Here is a 21,913-nt window from a genome sequence, read left to right as displayed (position 1 = left end):
TAAAGTGATATTAGTTGGTTGATTGATTGAATGATGGTCGATATAAAATAAAATGCCTGCAAGACATTAAAAAAAAACACCATAGAAAGTCAAAGATCGAAACAGAACATTCAAGTCATCCAAGGCTATAACACTACAGGTAGTCTTGTGATTAGTACATAAACATTTCCTAGCATTATTTTACAACCTCTAATCATTCTACATATTGTTATCATTAATAGAAAAAAATGTATGGCTAAAAGAGTTAATAATATCTTAGGGTGAGTTACTGACTAAGTATGGATCTCACTCACTAAACAATACATTTAAGTGCTATAATAATTCTATATTTTGTCATCCTAGGCTGTATCCATATGCAGTTCTGGAGTAACTATTTTTGGCGTAAGTCAAGTACATTTCATTTAAAACTGCTGACAAAAAACATGCTACTTCACCTTTATCCGCGGGGTCACCTATACCTGTCATTTTTAAAGGCTGGGCGTCTAGCGATATCGAGATGGCGGACGGTGTTTTCAACTTGCAATTCACAAAGTGTATTGTCAAAATATTGAAGTTTGAAACCACCAACATTTACTTGATATTCCTAAATAGCCTTTTTTTTTAACAATGGATATAGGTTACCCCACAGAAAAAGGTGAATTAGGCTAGCGTTATATGGAAGTCGATAACAAAGATTTCAGCTACATTTGGAACATAACATGTACTGTTTAAGACATACTGTACCCACCTTCAGGATGGTTACTTTTGAGAAGTCCCGCTCCCCAAAGTATGCCACTGTGCACAACTCTAGCTTTGCTTTTATCAGGCCAAACAGAGGCTGGAACAACAGAAAGATATCATTATCAAGGAAACACTGTACGTTTAAATGAATAGTTCACAATAAAGTACAACTTTACTAAAACAACAAAATACAGTATGGCAACGATCACATGCCTTTGGTTATAAACATTGTCAAATGTAAATATCAATAACTTACATTTCCATTCAAACTACAGTGACATATCAAATTTCTTTGCAAACAGTAAAGATTGTCTCTGAAATATCAAAAGCACTGTAACGTGTCTAGATTTGGGATCACTATAGTTACCAAATTGTGGTGGTATTTGCTTACCAGATGGCTGAGTACACAGACACTTTTCTGCACAGTCTCTCTGGTCATGTCAGCTTCTCTGTTGATCAAATCCTGCAGGAAACAGAAAACAGGCTAAAAGTATTGCACAAAACACTAAATACATTGTAAGTTATTCTAAATTCTGCTACATAACTGTTATGTCCATTTAGCAACCGCTGTAGGGGCCTGGGAAAGAAATTCATTTTCTGGAATCCACCTGTGCTGACCTAGCCTGCGTACCATCCAGAAAGTAGTTCGCTCCGGCGCTCATAATATACTATATACAGTCGCTTCTAGCTCTGACATTCATTATACACTATATACAGTCGCTTCTCTGTGTTTCCGTCTGGGAACGCGGACCATCTTAATGTCTGGAATCGTCCATATTTTGGACGCAGGCGCTGATTGGTCCCCACATATGTCCGAATTATGGAATGGGTTCAAGTGATCGTTCGAACCGGTGTTCCAACACAGGAAAAGCCCCACGTCCCCTAGCGCATGTGGGCGCCGGCCTGTTGTCATCGAACGAGTGCTCTAGAACCTTTTCCTTGATTTGCTCATTAACTTCAACGTTAGCACCAAACGGTTTGAATGTACAGGTCTCCAGACGGATAGCAGAAGCGAACATAGGAGCAAACTACTATTCGGATGGTACCCAGGCTAGTGCTGACCTGCATGTAACATAAAAGATTAGGTGCACAGAAAAAAGCTGGGTGCCAACATAAAATAAACCCATATTCTACAGCTTATTTCAAGATTCCAAACAAGTAATACAAAGAAAAAAGATCAAAAGTTTGCCAAGTCCAACGTAGAAAAAAATTGACATAGGTTGTGCTTCAAAATTCTAAACAAATAATATGATAAAAGTTTTCATACCTCAATGTACATTGTATGTTACCCTATACAAATACCTAGATGCACTGGTTCATTTGCAGTAGAAATATTAAGTGCACTGGTAAAATACAACTGCCCTTCAAATGTCCTCTTTTAACCCAAGGCATAAAGTCAACGCAAATCATGTAGGAGAAATTTGTACAACAAGCTCCCAGTCTTAATTGGTTTTGCAATAAAATTGCCAAGATTAAGGCTACAAGTCAGATCAAGATTGGATTGGTCATAAAAACTGCCCTTTATAGATGTGCGTAGTGCAGAGATTTTATTGGATCTGATTAGAATTTGTTACTACATGTATCCAAAGGGAATGTCAAAGGATGATCAGAACAAATACACATGTAAATCTGCACGATATGCCAATTTATGTCATACCTGTGACGAGAAAACGTTTGATACGGGTGTTCCGGACAATGTGATAACTTCGGTATCACACAGGTTCGAAAGTTGTATCACACAGGCTTTCTTTGAGTAAATCGAACTATGTTGAACGGCCCAAATACAGCACGGTTGAAAAGTTGAATACATTTCCCGCGGGCCGGATCATCCTCCGGCTTTCGGCCGTTGGGCGATCCGACCCGCGGTCGGGCTGATACCTCGGGTGATACGGAATACACCGTGTTGTATTCTATATATATCACTTTGTTAATAAAACTGCAATACTCTGGACAGAGACTGTCAATCTCGTATAGGACTGTTAAGCCATAGCCAAAGCCATAGGGCTAATGTCAATTAGGATTTTACCATATTCAATATCAACCGAAAGGGGTCATATATATCATGTAGACAGGTTTTACTATTAATAATAATAGTCAATGTTGACCAAAGGAGGCCATATACAATATACATAATCTCTGGAACACAAATTTTGCAATCAGATTTTGAAATGTGTATTTTTTGTTCTAAGTAAACAAAATCTATTGTCTTCCTCTATAAATGGCACGTATATGTTAAACGTCACACTTCAGTCATGAGCGATATATTTTAAAGCTACTTAAATGTGAGAGGGAATAAAAATTTGAATTGAAAAAAACACTGGCATTGTCACAAACATTTTCATCAGATTCAGAAGAACAATCATGGGGTAGTAACATTTGTCCTTGGTGCTGAACGGCTTTCCAATCACTCTGAAGGAGGTTACAATATTTCTACTTGGGGGAATTACATCATTGAGAAGGGCTGTTTCAATGCTCAAAAGATGGGAATGTATTTAACACTCAGGTAGCTAAGGGACCTGGAGTAACAGGGATGTACCTGTACTGTAGCTCAAGAATGAGTTCAAGCTTCTCAAGTCTTAACTTAGGAAACTTTTAGAAATAGCTTATACAAATGTAGCTGGGCCTACAAGGAGTTATGAATGTGATGGTGCATGGTAATGTTTAGGGATGTCCCTGTAGCTCAACTGGTAGCAGCCTCATGGTTCCATCCTGGGTAGGGCACATAGGTTGGGGCTGCACCCGTCTTTTGAAGGGATGTAAAATGGGGGTCCGATGTTCAACTCATGATGCAAGCGAATGATTGATTGATGTTCGAGGAGTTGCCTCGAGTGCATTAAAGGGGAAGGACTGGCCCTTTGTAATAGCCACAGGCTTGTTGATTGACTTTTGCATACGATCCTTCGGAGTTAGTGGTTCAACCAGTTTTTCTGGTTAGCTGTACTTGTATTGAGTTCTTCTGCCAGTTCATTCTAGTGACGCTGAAGAAGAGTGATGGATGTCTCTATAAACATCCGGAGGTTTTTTCATCCAGTTGTAGAGATTGAATCGTATTTGAATATTGCTTAGTAACCTTCATAAACGTAGCACAGACTAGTTAATTTCCTACCTTTGCATCTATCTGTCTGTAACAGGACACGCCGTACACTGTCTTCTTACTGCCTCCTCGCCCAGGCAGGTGGAAGTAGATAAAATCTGAAAAGTCAAACAGAACATGAAGAATTGTAATTTGTAAATAAAGTTCAATCTATTATTTGATGATAATATGATGGCATAATATAGCTACATAGCACTGATGATGCAATCAAGAAAGATTTGTGACGGACATGCTGTTGCTAACATGCCATAAGAATCAATGTTAATATACATGAGGCCATACTTCAAGTAAACAATAATAAAATGGTCACAATTTCCTGTATAAGAAAAAACAATACTCAGTTAGTTTAGAAGTGCAACTCTACTTGCTTACTCAAATTTTTCAAATGCCAAATTCATACAACTCATTTAAGTTCACTTCACCTGCGGCGTTTTATTTTTATTTTTAACATAATTTGTGGATGAAATGTAAGTATTTTTCAACACAACATGCTATTCTAAACCCTTACCTTCTTCAAAGTTGTGGGCTCCATCTGGAAGAGCCAGGAAGGGGAGGTACTTCCACTCATCTGGCAGGTCATGGCTGTCAGGGGGCTGGCCTTCCAGGAGGGGAGGGTACGCATACTCTATCTGTGCATGGGAACAACAATCAACCTGGTCATCACTATACTTCCAACAAGGGAGGGTACGCATACCTGCACATGGAAGGATGTACAGAGTCATCTGATCAGTACTAGTACATGTATACATGTACTAGTATAGTAATAGATGTCCCTGTAGCCCAACTGGTAGCGGCCTCATAACAGTTGAGCTCCTGATCTCTGCTGGTCGGTTTAAGGTTCGTTTTACTCGGCCCAGGCTGCTAAGCATTCAGCTTGCCTGATTTAGCTGCCCTTAGAAAGTTTGAGATTTCGCTACCAGAGGGGTGTCATCCCTCAGCTGGCTGTTTGAGTTTACACCGTCAGCGTCGTGACCAATAAAATCTAACGATGAAACATAATCCAACCCCGTAAAAATTCCCCAGCCAGCACTGTAGATACAGATAGTGGCGAGCTCCCGATGGTATGGTAGTCTACGCTAGTAGTAGATCACGGTTCAAATTCCGGTTCTGATGATCATGATGACATCTCAGTTCAAGAAAACAACATTTATTTATCTATTTATTTCTGAATCTTCCCGGTGGTCTCTTTACTAGGTTTTAGTTAACATAACTGATTTGAGTGAGTTTGGTCATTCATGATCATTCCTAATCTAATCCTCATTTGGCAAGCCCAGGAACAAAGTTATCCAATGTACATATATCGAATTTGAAGTCTCAATATTGAGCTTGAATTGAAACGAAAATTGGAGACGAAATTAATGAACGAACAGTACTAGCTTCGAAACAAAGGATTGAACTAAGCAGCGATCAATTGCAACAAGAGATAATTATCAGAAACAGCTGTTACAATGTGACAGTCTGTTCAATAATTCTATATATCAATGGGATCACTAATTGATATGGCTTTGAGTTTGACAATGTATTGATTGACAATGAATACTTTGTATTGGCTGATCAATAATTTATAATATTTGATATCCAGACAATTGTAATGTTATTGTAATGCTTATTTTGCATAACAAAAGGCAAGAAAAGACGTGGATGAATTATAGCAGTTATCATAATGATATGCATGAATTATCATTTTCTGAACTAAATTACACTTATAATTATATATAGTTATAATATCTGCTTTCCCATTATATTCAGGATTTTTGAGCTCAGAAAATGGTTGCATGGACAAAGAATGCTATGACCAACATTCTTTATTGCATTTTATTACCATATGAAAGTACCAGAAAATTTTAATCAAAATCATAATTACCTTCTGGCCCCTCCCCTTGCTCAAAAGAAACAAAATTATCATAATTATTTATGCGTGGTGATCACACCGAATAAAATACCTTCTAAGCTGCAGATTACTAAGAAATGTCCTACAGAACTTAAGATAATCTTGTACAAATTTTACCTGGCAGCCTTTTTTGTGATGAAACCCGACCACAACGACGTGCAGTACGGACTTGTCTTCGGGGGCACCCTCGACTCCCACCGAGCTGGCCATCGCAAACGTACGGTCCCTGGCGCCGAACTGCCCGCCGCTGGACGGCCGTTACAGAATCGTAAGACACACAAGGAGCACTAGAAACAAAACAAGAAACGACAGACCATCGTAGACCAGTTTGTTCATGTCCCGAAACGAAATATCCAGGATTGCCGCACCTGTTAGTGAGATGTTCAGTTTCTGTAAACTTCCAAAATGGCGGAAGAAGGATCAAACAACCTTTCATTCATTTTAGGGGATGTCAAATAAATTTTCAAAAATATTTTCCCTATCACCTCAGTAGTTTGAAACGCAAAGACAACTATCTTCTATCAAATGTGAATTGTAGGTATTATTATTATAGTTCAGTATTGTTGTCTTCTTGACTATATTTTTGGATCTTCAATTTTATTACTATTATTAATATCTTCTAACCCTTCTATCAAAATGAGAACTTCCACAATCCTGTGCACAGAATGACGTCATCTTGTGGAAAATTACATCGCAGTTGATTGGTTCAAAATGAGAATTTTTTTATAAGGCTGGCCAATCAGAGGAGGTTTAACTTCGTGAAGTGCCAAAGGCCAGTTCAAAATTGTGCAAACCAGGAAGAGGAGCTGTAGTGAACAACAGCGTGCCAGTATGTTTGTGTTTGTGTTTATAAATTGGTGTTTACATGTTTATGTTTATAAATATATACATATATATTCACATGGGTCTAGTACAGGGGTGCATAATTGCAAATTTGCATTTTTTTCAAGTTTCAATGCATCATTCACTGCTTTCATTGTTGCAAAACTTTTAATTAACTTGTTCAAGCCGTTGGTCTTCAAGTTCATGAGTCTGAGACAAGTATAACAGTGGGGTTCAAAGACTTCTAAACTGAAGACTCCAAATGGCTCAAGCCTTTTGGCCGAATGGTTTGCACGTCAGGTTTGTGCGCTTGGCGGGTTTGGCACGATAGGTCGCGGGTTTGAATCCCGGGAGCTTCGGAGCGAGCATGCAAAGGTAACAAGGTTTGTGCAATTGTAATAAGCTCATGCATGGATTTGACTGCCCATTCGTAGGTCAAAGTTGAAGGCACCTGAGACATAGACGAGGGTCAGCATGGCCCGGGGTCCTGACAATGATTTACGCTAAATTCGGGACGGCTGACTATGCTTTACGTTCAATTCACAAAGGCTTCCAATGCTTTACGCCTCATCCCACTACGAATTACGTAAAATAAAATAGCTTCCCTACGAATTACGGGAAATTAAAAAGGGCCTGCCTACTCCTTACGGAAAAGAGCATGCAGACCCTCATAGTCATAGACAAAACACAATGATCAACACCAAATGCAAAGTCAGAAGTTGTAATGAATGAAATGGAGACATGGACGTAGAATGAATGGTTGTAATGTGTTATATAGGAGTAATCCTCACTTATAGTACTTCATTGCCATTAATCTTTACAGTCGTCGTGACTGACAGTTTGCCCATCTTTTTGTGTTGGTATTCTAAGTTACGTCATTTGATATGGTGCGTATCATCCATTGAGGTCACCAACTAGCAGGTTTCATCAAACAAAGATTTTTTTAAACGTTTGAGGGTGAGTATTTTAGTTATTCAGTTATGTTTGTTTCTGTGTGTGATATGCAACTTTTAACTTCCTCAGAGAATAGCGGTGGCATGATATTGGTTAATGCCATCCATCCCATGGAAATTTTACTTAGCCAAATACATTGTTCCCTATCGTTTAACAAATGATTGTCATATTTCACTCAATAAGTTTTAAACATTGGCTATAATGTTACATTGTGGATTACTTTTGGTCTAACATACTGTTGGAAGTCAATTACTTTGTTACTAATATTGCTATTGTTATTTTTACAGGTTTGAAGAAAAACAAGGAAGTCACAAGTGAAAACTTCAAGAAGAATCTTCTGAAGATGGACATCGTTGCCCTTGTCGCCATTCTCGTAGCCGCTGGTATCCCAGCATGCCTTGCTTCCCTGGGAGACAGATCGTACAGTTTCCTGACCTGTCTTCAGACGTGTGAGAACGCAAAGTGCAGAGGACCCGGACTGGAGCGCTTCAACACAAACCAGCCCCGCTACATGGGCCTCCTCGGGTGGGACTGTACAGAGGAATGCAAGTACGAGTGCATGTGGGACACGGTGCAGACTTTCCAGAGGGCTGGAAAAGACGTGCCGCAGTTTTATGGGAAGGTACTAAGAAGTAAACTTGAAGTTTGCAAGCCAGAAGGTTTTGTGTATCTTTCAAAGGGTTAGACAAGTCCACTGGCCTGATTGTTTGGGGCAATTGAAAGTGTCAATCAGGCAAAAAAGCACCCTACCATCCGTTCGGACCTGTGTGATTTTTCCATGGGTACAATTTTTCAACGAGTGTTCTTCCACGAGTACTAGTAGATATAACTAAAAATGTTGGTCCACTAACCTGATTAAAAAAAAGCTCCTAGTGGCTTGCCCATATGACCAGCCCTGTTAGTACTAGAAGCTAAATTCAAACACCCATTAATCAAGATATTCTAGATAGAGGAAGATGAAGCTTCTTCTCATTTCCCATATAAGAACATGATGTCCACACACAAAGAACATGACACATTTACTACTTAGCAAGCTGGTAGAGTCGCAACTCCTTGGTCTTGTAAGTAGATGATAAGTGTTGAATTTCCTCAGCTGTCTAAGTCTAATGTTTCGTCTTGTTTTTCCAGTGGCCATTTGTTAGAGTATTGGGAGCACAGGAGCCTGCCTCTGTGGTGTTCTCTGTGCTGAACGGACTAGCCCATCTCGTCATGATAGGGGTGTTCCGATCAAGAGTGCCCAAAAATGCACCCCTGTACTGGACAGTCAACGTGTATGCTTTGGTAAGTTACCTAATATGTACTAGCACTAGAAATTTGTGATGTAATTCAACTTCCTTTGATGTGATTGACAATTTGTGCTAAAGGGAATTAATTTATTCTGCTAGAGATGAAATGACATTTATTAGCCTTGCATGGTTGATTGTTTGCAACATCTTTGTGCATATAACTTTTTTGTTTTTCATTTTCAGATAGCTGTCAATGCGTGGTTGTGGTCCACTGTGTTCCATACAAGAGACCTGGTGTGGACAGAGGTGTGGCACAATCTACAGTTTAATTTCTCATACTCTCATTATTACTTTTTCTTTTTCAAAATAAATTTGGCTGAACGATGATAAATTCAATTTGATTACCGAGTTCATGTATGTGCCACTTAAATAATAATACGTGTGTATAATATGTGAAGCAAACACAATTCAGGAAGGAGACTACATTCAACTTGAACATGTGCAAAGCAATTTAGGTTCAGTACGCACAGTATGTACAATGAAGTTCAATTATCTAAAGATTGTGATACATGAAATGAATCACGTCAAGGAAATAAGATGTTTCATATTGCAAGTCACTAAATATCTTTTATTGTTTTTTTCTTCAAACCCTACAGAGACTGGATTACTTCAGTGCAACGTCCATAATTTTCTTCCAGCTGTTTCACTGTTTCAGAAGGTAGGTAAAGCTATTACACTATTTTGTCAAAATCCTTTTGTTTTTCCCTTCTTGATTTTCTGTCTACAGGTATGTCTGATCTGCTTGTACAATATGCTCTATTAGGTTAGGGATGTCCCTCAGATCGAACGTTAAATGGAGGTCCTGTGTTTAGGGAGAGCCATGACTTATTAAAGCACGTTATCATTTCAGAAGGGAGTGAACCCACCACACTTAACAAAAAGATTGTGTTCTTCACGGTGTGAGTGGATCAAACCTTAAAGTCTGGATTCAGGTGTTGACATCTTGAAAAGGTGATAGTCACCTGTTACATGTATGCCAATCCCTCCAGCCTCCAAATGTGGTAAATCTCAAGAAATAAAATGTTAAATAGTACCAAAGCTGAAGAACCAAGAAATATTCTGATTTCTTTGACCACACTATCTTGGTAGACTCAACCTAGTTGTCAATGTTGTTTTGCAGATGTTTTGGTGGTTTCTGGAAGTCCCTAATATTCGGAGCTGTTCTGCTCAGACTGTTTGCCGGTCATGTGTACTACCTGTCTGCTGTCAAGTTCGACTATGGCTACAACATGAAGGTCATGGTCACTGTAGGTCAGTCTGTGTCGATATTCATTCTTTCTATATTATGTGATATGTGCATTGTTTATCGAAAGCTGGTGTGTTGTGCCAAAAGACACAGCTATACAATACATGTATACTTGTACAGAAGCTGGTGTGTTATTTAGAAGGGTGGCTATACCGGCTATATAGATACAGACAGAAGCTGGTGTGTTACACCAAAGGGCATGTTATAGTCTGGCTATACTGATACGGATACAGAAATTGGCATGTTGAGCCAAAGGTCTTCTAACAGCTATACAATACAATACTGTCACAAATTAGTACAAAATGAAATATCAAATTGGATCCCAAAAATGTCTTGTTACTCTCTAAAAACGTGTTTACATGCACTAATTCTTGATGATTATACACATGACTAACATGTATAGTTTTTGTCCAGTTGAACCAAGTCCGATAGCAGGTCTCGATACTCTTCAGTTTTTCACATCTTTTTTTGTTTCAGCTGTAATGAATGCATGGAGTCATATGGTTGGCTCTGGCTGAGTGAAGAACAGAAAGCAGCCCCACATGTGGAAAGGAGATGCCACTATTCTATTTGACTTCAATCAGAGAGCATGTCTCGTACTCTTTGGATTTTCACATCTTTGTGTTTCAGCTGTAGTGAATGGAGTCTCCTGGTTGGGTCTGGCAGTGAGAAACAGAAAGCAGTCCCACATGTGGAAATGAGATGCCACTATTCTATTTGACTTTCATCCAATCAGAGAGCATGTCTCTTACTCTTTTGGTTTTTCATATCTTCGTGTTTCAGCCGTAGTGAATGGAGTCTTCTGGTTTGTTCTGGCCATAAAGAACAGAAAGCAGCCCCACATGTGGAAGTGTGGAACCGCCATCGTCCTCGTTAACCTTCTGGGACTGTTAGAGGTCGGGGACTTCGCTCCAATATGGTGGACGTTTGACGGCCATGCCCTGTGGCATGCTGGGACAGCGCCAGTGGTGGTTCTATGGTACAGGTGTGTTCACTTCACAGAAATCTTTTTAAAAAAGTTGTGCCTTGCCGCGTGTTAGGGATATCGTCAGGAAAAAGTAGGTCAGCACTTCAAGCCCGGCAAGGCAAAATCCTGTGCCTTGGCAAAAACACAATACAATGACTGTTCTTACTGTTTCTGAAAGAGCTAACCAAGAGGAGTAAAATGCTTTTTAGATGAAGCGAATATCTTGAAGGGTTGCTGAGATATGACTCCACAAAGTTGCCAAAACCTACCCTCAGATATGGCCGGCTGCGCGATAAACGATGAAAATCAAAAAAATACCTTTTTTGAGGGGTGATGAAAAGGTAAGTAAAGGCTGCAAAGCTTGTTTTATCTTATTTCCCCGTAATATGTACTACATAGAATCACTCCACAGAATTCTGCACATTCATGGCATTTTATTATGCTTTTACACAGGGTCGATGTATGCAGCACCCACTGGTGTCCTTTCACACAATAATTGTCATCTTACCTTATTCTTTAAGAAATAAGTAAATTTGGGTTTAAAAGTTCACATTTTGGGTTACAGTCAATGGTGTTTTTTGCACCAGTTGAGTTGCATTGTACAAGATTAAATATCATACTTCATATACTTTTGCAATGAACACAACATTATGGTATCTTATATTACCAACAATGTCACATCTATAGAATATCAGCAATATTAATTGCCTTATAACAAGGTCAACTTGGTCAAGGTGAAAGGTAAGTGTGTGAATATGTCGCATCATTTTCATGTTGAGCCATGATGTTACACTGTATCAACAGTACAACTTTACACTTAGATACATTTGTAATAAAATATAGAAGACAGATGTTTGTACTAATAAGAGATAAAATATCAATAGGTAGACATTGTGTAAACACTAAATTTATTAGGACAAGTTGTAAAATATGCTAAAGAAAGCAATAAACTAATAAGAAAAAATTACTAAGAAACATTTTACATACATGTAAGTTTCATGACTAAAACATGGATAAAGAAACACTGCATAGAAATTATATTGCTGGGATTGACTTGAGAAAAAATTGTTCAAAAGCACATTTTCTTCAACATGCCCCCCTCCCCCAAACACTACAAATTGTATTAAGTATTTTACCTTGAAATTCTTCATCCATAGCGTCAAAGAAGGTTCTATTTGTGCCGCTTCAGTCACATATCCTCCGTTTCTGAGGGGCACGCGGCCCAAAATTTGGCGCGTTTGGATCGCGCGGCGCCGCCGCCCGGCCAAATCGGGGCGATCGTCGGGGAAAACAGCTCGGCGCTTCGCCTTCGTGAATGCTAGAAACTTGCCGATGACATCAAAACAGCCGGAAGTGTGGAACCACGATCCGACGCTCCGGCCTCCCCGCTTACGGCGTGCCGTTTTCACCGGCAAATTTCTGGCGTTTTAAACAATTTTCAAGCAAAAGAAACACATCACAAGAAAGAGAAACTTATATCCTTTATTTTGATGGGTAAATTTGCCTCTAGAACCGGATAGTTTTTGTACCGCGGGTGTGGGAAGATGGTAGTAAATTTACGGATCGCCGTACGGCAGAGGGTTTTCGTGGTAGCGTTGAAATACATAGTCAAACGTTCTTGAGACGTTTCGATGACGTCATTGCCTACTTATATATTCACATGCATTGCATTGGTCTAATTAGGCATTTATTTCATCTTTATGAATAGGTAATGCAAATTATTATACGAGATAATTCACTTGATTATATTTTACTCCAATGGATCTGAAATATCACCATATACGAACGCTTCATTCATTCGATGTAACCAGATTTAAGAGGCTTTCAGTACCGACCACAACTGTTATCAAATGCGTAAAGGGGAGGTATAAAGATTGACGGGGATGTACTGTTGGTCGCCTAAGCCGTAAGTTTGTCCACGAGAAAGAGAACTGGGAAGGGCCTTTGGAAGGGCTGGGTTAACATTGTTTGAACCATTGATCCATCCAACCATCCAACCAAGAAAATAGTGGCCACAAGGCCATGCCGCTGGCGCGGCAAGGCAAAAAAGTTTAGCTGCTATAGAAAAATGTATACTTTTCCTAGTGCTACCTTATTTAGAAAGTAATGAAAATTTCTTCAGCATGGAAAAGGTTATACATAACACATTCTCAACTAAAACGAGAAATTCTCCATACGATATCTGCAGATTGCAGTCACCTGTCTGCAGACTGCATATACCTATCTGCAGACTGCAGTCACCTATCTGCAGACTGCAGTCACCTATCTGCACATTGCAGTCACCTATCTGCAGGTGCAGATAGGTATCTGCAGATAGCAGATACCTCACTGCAGACTGCAGTCAGCTATCTGCACACTACAGTAAATGTGCTAAGACTGCATACACCTATCTGTACACTGCAGTTAACCTATCTGCAATCTCCATACAGGTGAATACAATCAGAGTGCAGTCTATATGAATATAGTCTGTATTCTAGTTCAAAATGTACCTAAAATCATCAACTTAATGTTCACTATGAAAATAATAGAACACAGAGTCCTGTTAACCTGCAACAGATCTGTAATACCTGACATCTCATCACAGTGTAATTAGTACAGTTACTCGATCAGCGGCTCACGTGCTGAAGGCTCAAGATGTAGGGGAAAATTTCTTTGTTATCATACTATTTAAATATTTCCTATATTTTGCCAGGCTCATTTCAAAGGGCTTATTGTAATTTTGACACAAACACTTTGTCACTGCCTCATATAACAATGCCCAGTAATTTTTAGAACCTTTTAATGGCATCTCTCTCAGTCCAATAGGATATTTTGAAGAGTTCGAGTAATGCCTAATAACCAACCTGTACATGTACTAGTATGGCTGAGAGCGAGTCATAAAATCAGATCAGACTAGACTTTGAATAACAGAATGAAGGAATAAATGAACAGATGAATGATTGGTTTTAGTAGAACTGTCGAAAGGGTTTGCAGTGGCAGCCATTTGCTAACTCAAGTGACCTCAATATGACAGCAATTGCCCAGGTGCGGCCATCTGAGACTTTATGTTTTGAACCACTTACACGGGAAGGACCCTTACTCTTTTCAATTAGTAGGGCACGTTCTTTAAGTTGTCCCGCAGTTTTGAACAAATTTTATTCAAAAGGTTTATCATAATTCACAAAAGTCCTACATGTAAGCTACATGTAAGTGGACTCTTTCCCCTATCTCCACTGGCTTGAAGTCTTGCCATTCACCAGTAGCTGACACCCCTGCTGGTTTAGCTGCTGCTTGGATTTACTTAAGGATTAGTGTGTAACATGGCATCGCTGATTGATTTGTATCAGTCCCATGTGAGTGATAATGGGACCCCACTTAGCCTCAGACAGAGAAAACCTTGCAGAAAACTTTCAGGCTGGTGGATGTACTAGTAGACTCATCACAAAACTACCTTTATTGTTTTCTTATTGAAGAGTTGACCTTAAGCCCTTTTGTCCTCATACACATAAAGTTGCCTTTTAATAACAGCATGTACACATGTGACATGTACATGTACATGTATGCACACCTTGTACCATAGAGAAACAAGAAATCTGTTATTTTCATTAGTATCTTTGGTCTGACTCTAAATTGGCTGAAGTGACCATTAAGTTTGATCTTTTACTATTTGTCATATTTGTCAGTCTGGCTGAAGATTGTCGAACTGCCTACAATAGATGGGTCTTTGTACTGTGGCTATTACATCTGTTTTGTGTTGACTGTCCAGCCTGCTTCAACCAGTCCACCAGGAAATATGATACAGTTCAGACTAGGTCACATAGTCTTCCTTAAACCTAAGGAAAGCAAACAGGTCAGGAAAAGGTCAACAAAAGTTTTTAACCCTCAAAAATCATATTTTCTCACAAATATTCTAAGTAGGACATACTTATTGCAAATGTTGAATTCATGACATTGAAATGATTTCTAAGAAGCAGAGTAGATTTACAAAATGTATGTTTCAGGAAAGTTGGTTTGGAAAAAATTGTCAAAATGAGCTTATTGTGTACACTTCCATGGTCAATGTTCTTCCTATAAAAGTATTCTTGTCATGTTTTAAACCTGGAGTTAGGATGTACTAAAAAATTTTTCCATGGCTATAATCCCTTCCTATGGTGCACCAAACCATGTATAATTGATCTGCCGGTGATAAAATTCCACAACTTTTCACTGGCTGCATGTCAGTCTCCACGGGGAAACTTTAGCGGAGAAACTTGTGATCACAGAAAGAGAGTCTGCAAGGGGTCATTGTTTTGTGTCTCTTGTCATGTCACTGTGAAACTTTACTGCAAGCGTAATTGATATGAATTGTACGTGAAGTGTAATCAAAATTTCATTTATTAAACTTAACTTGTCTACCGACAAACTTTACCCAAGAAAATGCATGAAATTGTGCCCCTTCAGCACTGGTCATAAGGAAATTATTTGCGGAAGCGTCACCCTAAAAACCATTACTTTCAAGGTATATTGGAAGCCCAGGGGCTGAAAGACTGATCCTATAACAAGTAGAGTAGATGTCTTTGGTCTATAGTCTATAACGTTTAAGTAACTATGTTAAGTTATCTTATAAGTATGTTGAATTTGTTGTTGCCTTTGCCAGGATTGACTTACTTTATATCACCAAAAGCTTACCCTGCCTGGGAGCCAGACAGGACCGGGTAGCTAACGAGTTTTGTTTGGGGAGCCAAGCCACAATTAACTGTCCTAGCTGCCCTATCCAGGCTGGCCCCCAGGGTACTTGGGCAACCTCAAAGAGTTCTGCTCAGATGATGTACAGAGTAAAAATGCATTTGTGCAGATAGTATTATTGCGTTGTGAAAGGAAATTCTTGTTAAAAGAAAAATGTCCTTAAAAAAAAATACTGTACAAGTTATCTGAGTCAGTCACACATGTTTGGACCAAGGCTCCTTGTTTGAACAAACTGAGGGCACCTATACTGAAATATGATATGGTGACATGTGGCCACCTTACGGTGACCCCAGTTATATCCACTGCCTGCCTGAGCTTGTGCCAGCATGTGGGAGAATACCACACCTCCCATGTGGGACTGGTCAGTGTAAGGGTCCTTGTTCTGGGGGAAGGCTGGTAGTGACTTCTCCCTTTCACAGATTGAAGAAAAAGATACTGCATCATCAGTGCATGAGAGCTGCACAGTGCCCCTTGAATAGAATTAATATATATAGAATTTACCTTTTATCCATCACTTAAATTGGACAAAGATTGAAGGCAAATTTTTTAACAGATTTCCACAGATTATAACTCAAACCCTAAATTAAAGCTGACTTTTAGATGGATTCTCAACACCTCATCAAGAAAGAGAAAAAAAGAAATTTTCCTTTTAATAGAATGATGAATGTTTGTGCCTCCTTCATACTTCTAGTATTCTTTTTATGATAAGTTCCTTGATCTTTAGACTCTTCATTATGAAGATTCCCTCTATGGTAATTTAAATGTAAGTGGAAGTCTTTTTCATCTTTAGCTGTCTTAAACAATACTGACCAGTCCTATGTCTGTTTGCCCTACTTTGTATACCAGTTTTACAAATGTTGTGCAATTGACTTTGACTTGACTTGTTATCCAGTATCCACCCTTTTTAGCTCCTATGCAGTCCTGGAGCAGAAAGAAGCTAAATCTATCTCCAATCCTTGGAAGAAAGATTATGATAACAGATAAGATGGCATTGTTTTTTTACCTGCAGCTATAGCTAGGTTTTCTGACAGTCCTTCTTTCCAAGTTGGGGTAGTGGTTTACAGAGAAACTTCAAGAAGACTTATGAGGACATGCAACATTTGTCTAGCCCAACATCTGTTTAGAGATTAGATCCTAGATGTCAGCAAGATAACCTGATGTCCCGTGCCCTAGTGACACCCCCTGGTCTACTGCCAAATCTATACAATCACCAGTGGTAATGATATCATGGTATCTGTGTAATATGTCATGTACTCTAACTTGAAAACCTGTAGAACTGAAGCAAAACAAAGCATTGAATGCTGTTTGTTACACAGTAGTGGGTGAATAAACTTTTGAAGTTCCACTTAAAGGCCACAGCAAGTAAATTTTGTGGATGGCATCCCCTGCAGACTGCAAAAGTGATAGAAGTGGGGCCGCGTAGCACAGTGGTAGTGTATTCGGCCCGTGACTGAGAGGTCGTCGGTTCGAATCTGCCTGTCGTGTTGCCGGTCTTGTGCCCTTGGGAAAGGCACTTAACACGACTTTCCTCACTTTACTCAAGTGAAAAATGAGTCGTCCCTCGGATAGGACGTCAATGGAGGTCCCGTGTATGGGGAGAGCCACACCCCATGCACGTTAAAGAACCCCCACACGTGCGATGGTGAGGTGTGCGTTGGTGCAAATCCTTCTGTCGGGAGTTGGTGATTCACTTCAAATCACCCGGATGGAGGCCTGGCGAACCTCTGTCTCGTATCAGCCACATGGTGATCTACATCATTCACCCGGACGGGTGTGTCACCCCGTAAGGGGCGGTATAACCCGTCGTGTGCGAACATGTGCGAACATGTACAGGGTTAGCCCTTGACAATAGCCTACGGCTAGTTGGGCAGCCCTGGCTGTTTGTAAACAGCTGAACAAATAAATAAATAAAATAAATAGAAGTCTAATGGCATAGGGAAAAAACTGACTAAAAAAAGATGGCTGAATCTTCAAAATGGACACCATAAATGTCAGTCCGTACAACTACAGTCATGGCCACATCCCTAGTCACTTGCAATTGTTCAAGTACAACCATTTAATAGGCTACAACACCAGCCGTTTCCTACCTGGCCGAAGAAACTCTACTCTACTCTACAACATAAAGTACTTGCTATGGCCTAATGTACAGTGTAAGGTGTGTCAGCTTACAGTCTTGGAGATGAAAGCTGCATCAGCTTTCTAAGCAATGAGATTTTAGTACAAGCCTTTCCAGTCAAAAGTGTTGGGAATATCATGTTGGGCCTGGGAAAATCTACCATGAAGGCCTTCACATAACTTCCCTCATGAGGTTCTGAGATCAGCCCCAGAGAACATTGTTTGATTTCACGGCCAATTGCTCAAAGATAACAGACCTAAGGACTTGGGTATAGCAAGGAGGTACCTCCTTGGTTATAGCTTCTCCACAGAAGGTAGCCTGCCCAGTCAGTTTGTGTACGAAAATCTATCTTTAGGTATTGATCTTCTGTATGTCTACTAGCTAGGAAGAAAAGAAATATCTATTTCTTAAGACACATATAGATGATGACAAGCTACATGTACTTGTTACAAACTCACCTAGACACAAGGTCTTGCAATAACATGACTTCAGTGCACTCCTCTGGCTATTACTCCCGCATTCCCATCGGTCTTTACGCGCATAGCCAAAATGTTACGTACCAGGGCCTGCCCAGGGCGTTGGTAACATTCATCCTACGGAGCTTGATCGGAACTCTCTCGTGTAAAACTCAGAGGCACCCCAACTTAGTTACTAGTATTAGTCTGGGCACTGACGGTGGACCAAAATTCAATGAAAAGTCAACTATGGCCTATCCCCTGTGATTCTAATATAGAAAGTTTTATTTGCAAGTTCTTGCCTGAGGCCTAATTGCAACATGAAACATGCAGAATATATAGTAAACATACTGAAAAAATTTAAAGACTTTTAATTGGTATAGATAACAATGGGGACAAGTAAAAACAAGTGGCTATTCTAGAAATAATATGGACTGCTGAGAGCTACAAGTAAGCTTTTGGGGTTTGACTTCTTTTCTGGAAGCAGTGGAAGACTGTGAAAGTGTCCCACTTTTTCTAACAGGGTTATAGTTCAATGAATTTTGAAATTGATCCAAGTAGCTTAGCAGTTCAAGTTTCACCAGTTCCAATTCGCTTGAGTCAGGAAACTGTTTCTACTCGCCTCTATTGTTTCAGTGATTGCACAACACTGACCCTGTGAGTAATGGCTAAGTATGCCGGACAGGAATATCGAACTTGGAGGGTCGAGGTCGAGGATGAATCTAAAAAAGAAAAAGGGAGGGGGAAGGGGGGGGGGGGGGGGTATTGTAACAGTGGTGTTCAAGTGCCACCAATCAAACCATTTGGCCTAGTGCAATAGTGTGGGCCCATGCATGTGCGAATTCCAGGAGAGGGTCTGCATGCCTTTTTCCGTTAAGCGTTACCAGCCATTTTAATTCACCGGACCTCCCTTGCGACGTCTTGCGCCCTTGGCGCTCACGACGACATGGCGAAAGTATGTTAGGGGCGTGGGTTTTCGCACAAAAAAACTTTTCTCTCGAATAAAATGTTATTCAATTTAGCTTCGTCTTACAGCAAAATCTGCTGTCCTTCGAAAGGCAGTAAATGGCGTTTCAGACGGTCCAGATTTTAAAATTTCCCCGCACTATTGCAATGCCTCGTGCCTTCCGAGCTCGAATCGAAATAGCAAAATATGTCAGGGGCGCAGATCTGGAGTTGGAGGCCAAAGCTATAACAATGTGTAATTTTATGAAAATGTCAAAATCAACCTAGCTTAGTCAGTCGGCAAAATTTGCCAAACAAAATGCAGGAAATAGCATTTAAGAGGGTCTTGATTTTAAATTTTCCCGGGGGAGCATACCCCCAGACCCCCCCTTAAGAGGAGCGCCGGTGTAATTTTTCCGACCACTACCATATCTACGCGACTCAACCTCTGCTTGGAGAGTAATATTTTCCCCCATATAACTAACTCTTGCATTGTATGAATAGTAATGCACGTCGATGTTACTTAAGTGTAATGCTTTGTAACTCCTTCTGAATTTACCGTTAAGCGTTACCGGGCCTCCTGAATTTACCGTTAAGCGTTACCGGGTCTCCTGAATAACACTGTTAAGCGTACACTGTTAAGCGTTACACAACTGTATTATACACATGTTGATACTTGATGCAACACTTTCAAATTTCAATCCCCCTAAGATGAGTGCATCTTTAATAGGTCAAGGTCTACTCTACTCTACAAAATTGTCTTGGAGCTAACTAGCTCCTCTGTCTCACTGGGCCATATGTACATGTTACAGGCCACAAAGCCAAAAGAAGTTGTGTGAGTCTGTGTGCCTGGTCTGTATTACCCCCTAAGGGATTAGGCAGGGCAGCATTCCCTTGGCCTGGAACTGATGACCACAACTGGAATATAGGATAGGGGACATAGCCCCTTGAGTTCCTTCTAAATTGAGGTCCTAAAAGCTCTGACAAAGTTTAAGATTGATTCTATACTAACCTTGTTACTCAGAAAAATATGATTATATTTGCCCAGAAAATTTACAGAGTAAATATTTACCTGGGACGGATTATGGTGAATTTTTTTTAGTTGACTCTTGCATTTTTTAGATTCCAAACACCTCATAGACAGAGGAAAATGTAATGAAACTTCTGAAGATTTTCTCATATTAATGCTAATCTACAGTTTGTGAAGAGTAGAATCTGTGGGAAGCCTTTTCCCAAAGGCATACACTCTCAGCTTCAATGCAAATTGGACAAGACAGAAGCTAGCACTGATGTCCAAGCAGATCTTGGGGTAAAAGATCGTACTGTTTTTTAGCAGCAAAAGTGGCTGTCAGAGGAACCTCTTCCGGTCAGGAAACGTCATATATTTTTCCAACATCTGCTTGAAGTATTGTAAATTAATCATCATGTCCAGTGTGTCTGTGCCCTGCCGTGAACATCTGCTACTATTCTAAACAATGAGGGTATTATAGTATATGTGTATTCTGTATTGTGTTCCTTGGAATTTGAAAACTGTCATAAGGCACAACAAACATTGTGCATAGTGAACTTTTGTAGTGCTGGGAATATATCATGCTGCCTCTGAGACAAATTTCAAGACCCCCCCCCCCCACACACAGAGAACATTGTTGACTTAAGACAGTAGCCAGATGTCATGGTCAATTAATGATGACAGGATAACAAGGACCTCAGGATTATATCCCGACAGGAGGTACAGGGCAGCCTGTCCAGACCAGCTTGGGTCTATATCTTGCAAGAAACAAAGTCTTTCCTTTTAGAGCACTTAATTCTCTGAAAAGCTGCAATGAAGTATTTCACATTCATTTTGCAATGCTGTAATGTTATGTATGTTAACACATTCTTTCCTTTGATAGATTTTTTTGATTAATACATTAAAATTAAGGTCTCATTGATGTATTACTCTGAGTGGGTACCCTAAAAGAGATCCGAGCCAAAAAATAAACTTAAAGCTGGGACGTCTATGTCTTTATTCGACCTAAGGTGATTTGTAATTTGTTTTCCTGGCCCAGTGACCAGTCTTTATTTCATGTATTGCTTGGACTCGTGTTTTTAGCGGTGAGAAATTCCAGTGGATCTGATCTCAAAAGTTAGATTTAATTGGTGAAAGCTTGCTTTTAACTGAAGAAATTAGCAGGTAGTTTTGCAGCCGCGTGCTAGGTCGAAGGTACACAGTCCTGGGTTCTGAGTGGTGCGGTTGTACACTAACAGCGAAAAAGTGCCTTTTGTGGGGATTGACTAATCGCAGTTTGTAATTGCTATAAAAAAAAGAACCTATGTATAGTTGAATTTTTTCCCACGATATAGGGTAAATGTGCTAAACATAGAATGAAAAATCTGCTGAAATTTCACGTACATGTAGCTTCATTATGAATGCACCCAAGTAAACCAAGAATTATAACATAGAAGTCTATGGGAACAAAAAAACTCATCAATGAGACTTTCTGTGTCCAAATTACAATAAATCCTTTGAAACAAGCATGGCAAACAAAATACAGGAAAGCCATTGCAGAGAAATTTCCACCAGAAGTCACTTTAGCTGCTCGACTCAGTGTAATTAGAAGCCAGGTATGACATATCTGATGCAGGTTACCAGGGCTCTATGTTCTATTATTTTCGTAAGTAAACATTAACTTGACAATTTATCATACTTTTGATGTAATATACAGTCTACAGA

The 21,913-nt window shown here is 39.7% G+C and overlaps 2 protein-coding genes and 1 long non-coding RNA gene across 4 annotated transcripts in view; 2 read left to right on the top strand and 1 right to left on the bottom strand.

The window, feature by feature from the left end:
• LOC118424622 (late secretory pathway protein AVL9 homolog) overlaps positions 1–6,124 on the bottom strand; it is a 17,689-nt gene extending 11,565 nt beyond the window's left edge. For both annotated transcript variants that reach the window (XM_035833264.1, XM_035833265.1), the window contains exons 1-5: positions 5,823–6,124; positions 4,323–4,443; positions 3,827–3,912; positions 1,112–1,183; positions 728–817 (exon numbers count right to left, since the gene is read on the bottom strand). In XM_035833264.1, coding sequence (XP_035689157.1) covers positions 728–817; positions 1,112–1,183; positions 3,827–3,912; positions 4,323–4,443; positions 5,823–5,915 — 462 coding nt within the window. In that variant the 5' untranslated portion in view covers positions 5,916–6,124. The remainder of the gene's footprint in view (positions 1–727; positions 818–1,111; positions 1,184–3,826; positions 3,913–4,322; positions 4,444–5,822) is intronic.
• A 687-nt stretch (positions 6,125–6,811) lies between these two features.
• On the top strand, positions 6,812–8,872 carry LOC118425054 (post-GPI attachment to proteins factor 3-like). Its single transcript, XM_035833870.1, has 4 exons — positions 6,812–6,827; positions 7,769–8,103; positions 8,610–8,762; positions 8,867–8,872. Exons 1-4 carry the CDS (start codon positions 6,812–6,814, stop codon positions 8,870–8,872), a joined length of 510 nt encoding a protein of 169 aa, XP_035689763.1.
• A 77-nt stretch (positions 8,873–8,949) lies between these two features.
• LOC118424598 lies at positions 8,950–10,012 on the top strand. The gene is made up of 3 exons (XR_004832218.1): positions 8,950–9,013; positions 9,364–9,425; positions 9,888–10,012. It is a non-coding gene; the product is annotated as an uncharacterized LOC118424598 (long non-coding RNA).
• The last annotated feature ends 11,901 nt before the right edge of the window (positions 10,013–21,913 follow it).

Source organism: Branchiostoma floridae, chromosome 10, assembly GCF_000003815.2.
Source record: "Branchiostoma floridae strain S238N-H82 chromosome 10, Bfl_VNyyK, whole genome shotgun sequence".
NCBI classification, from domain to species: Eukaryota; Metazoa; Chordata; class Leptocardii; order Amphioxiformes; family Branchiostomatidae; genus Branchiostoma; species Branchiostoma floridae.
Note: the sequence above shows the minus strand (reverse complement) of the source record. Positions and strands in the feature narration are given on the sequence as shown.

Coding starts and splice junctions, on each gene's coding strand:
- LOC118425054 (XM_035833870.1), top strand. Junction 8,104..8,609: donor TGCCGCAGTTTTATGGGAAG/GTACTAAGAAGT, acceptor TTGTTTTTCCAG/TGGCCATTTGTTAGAGTATT.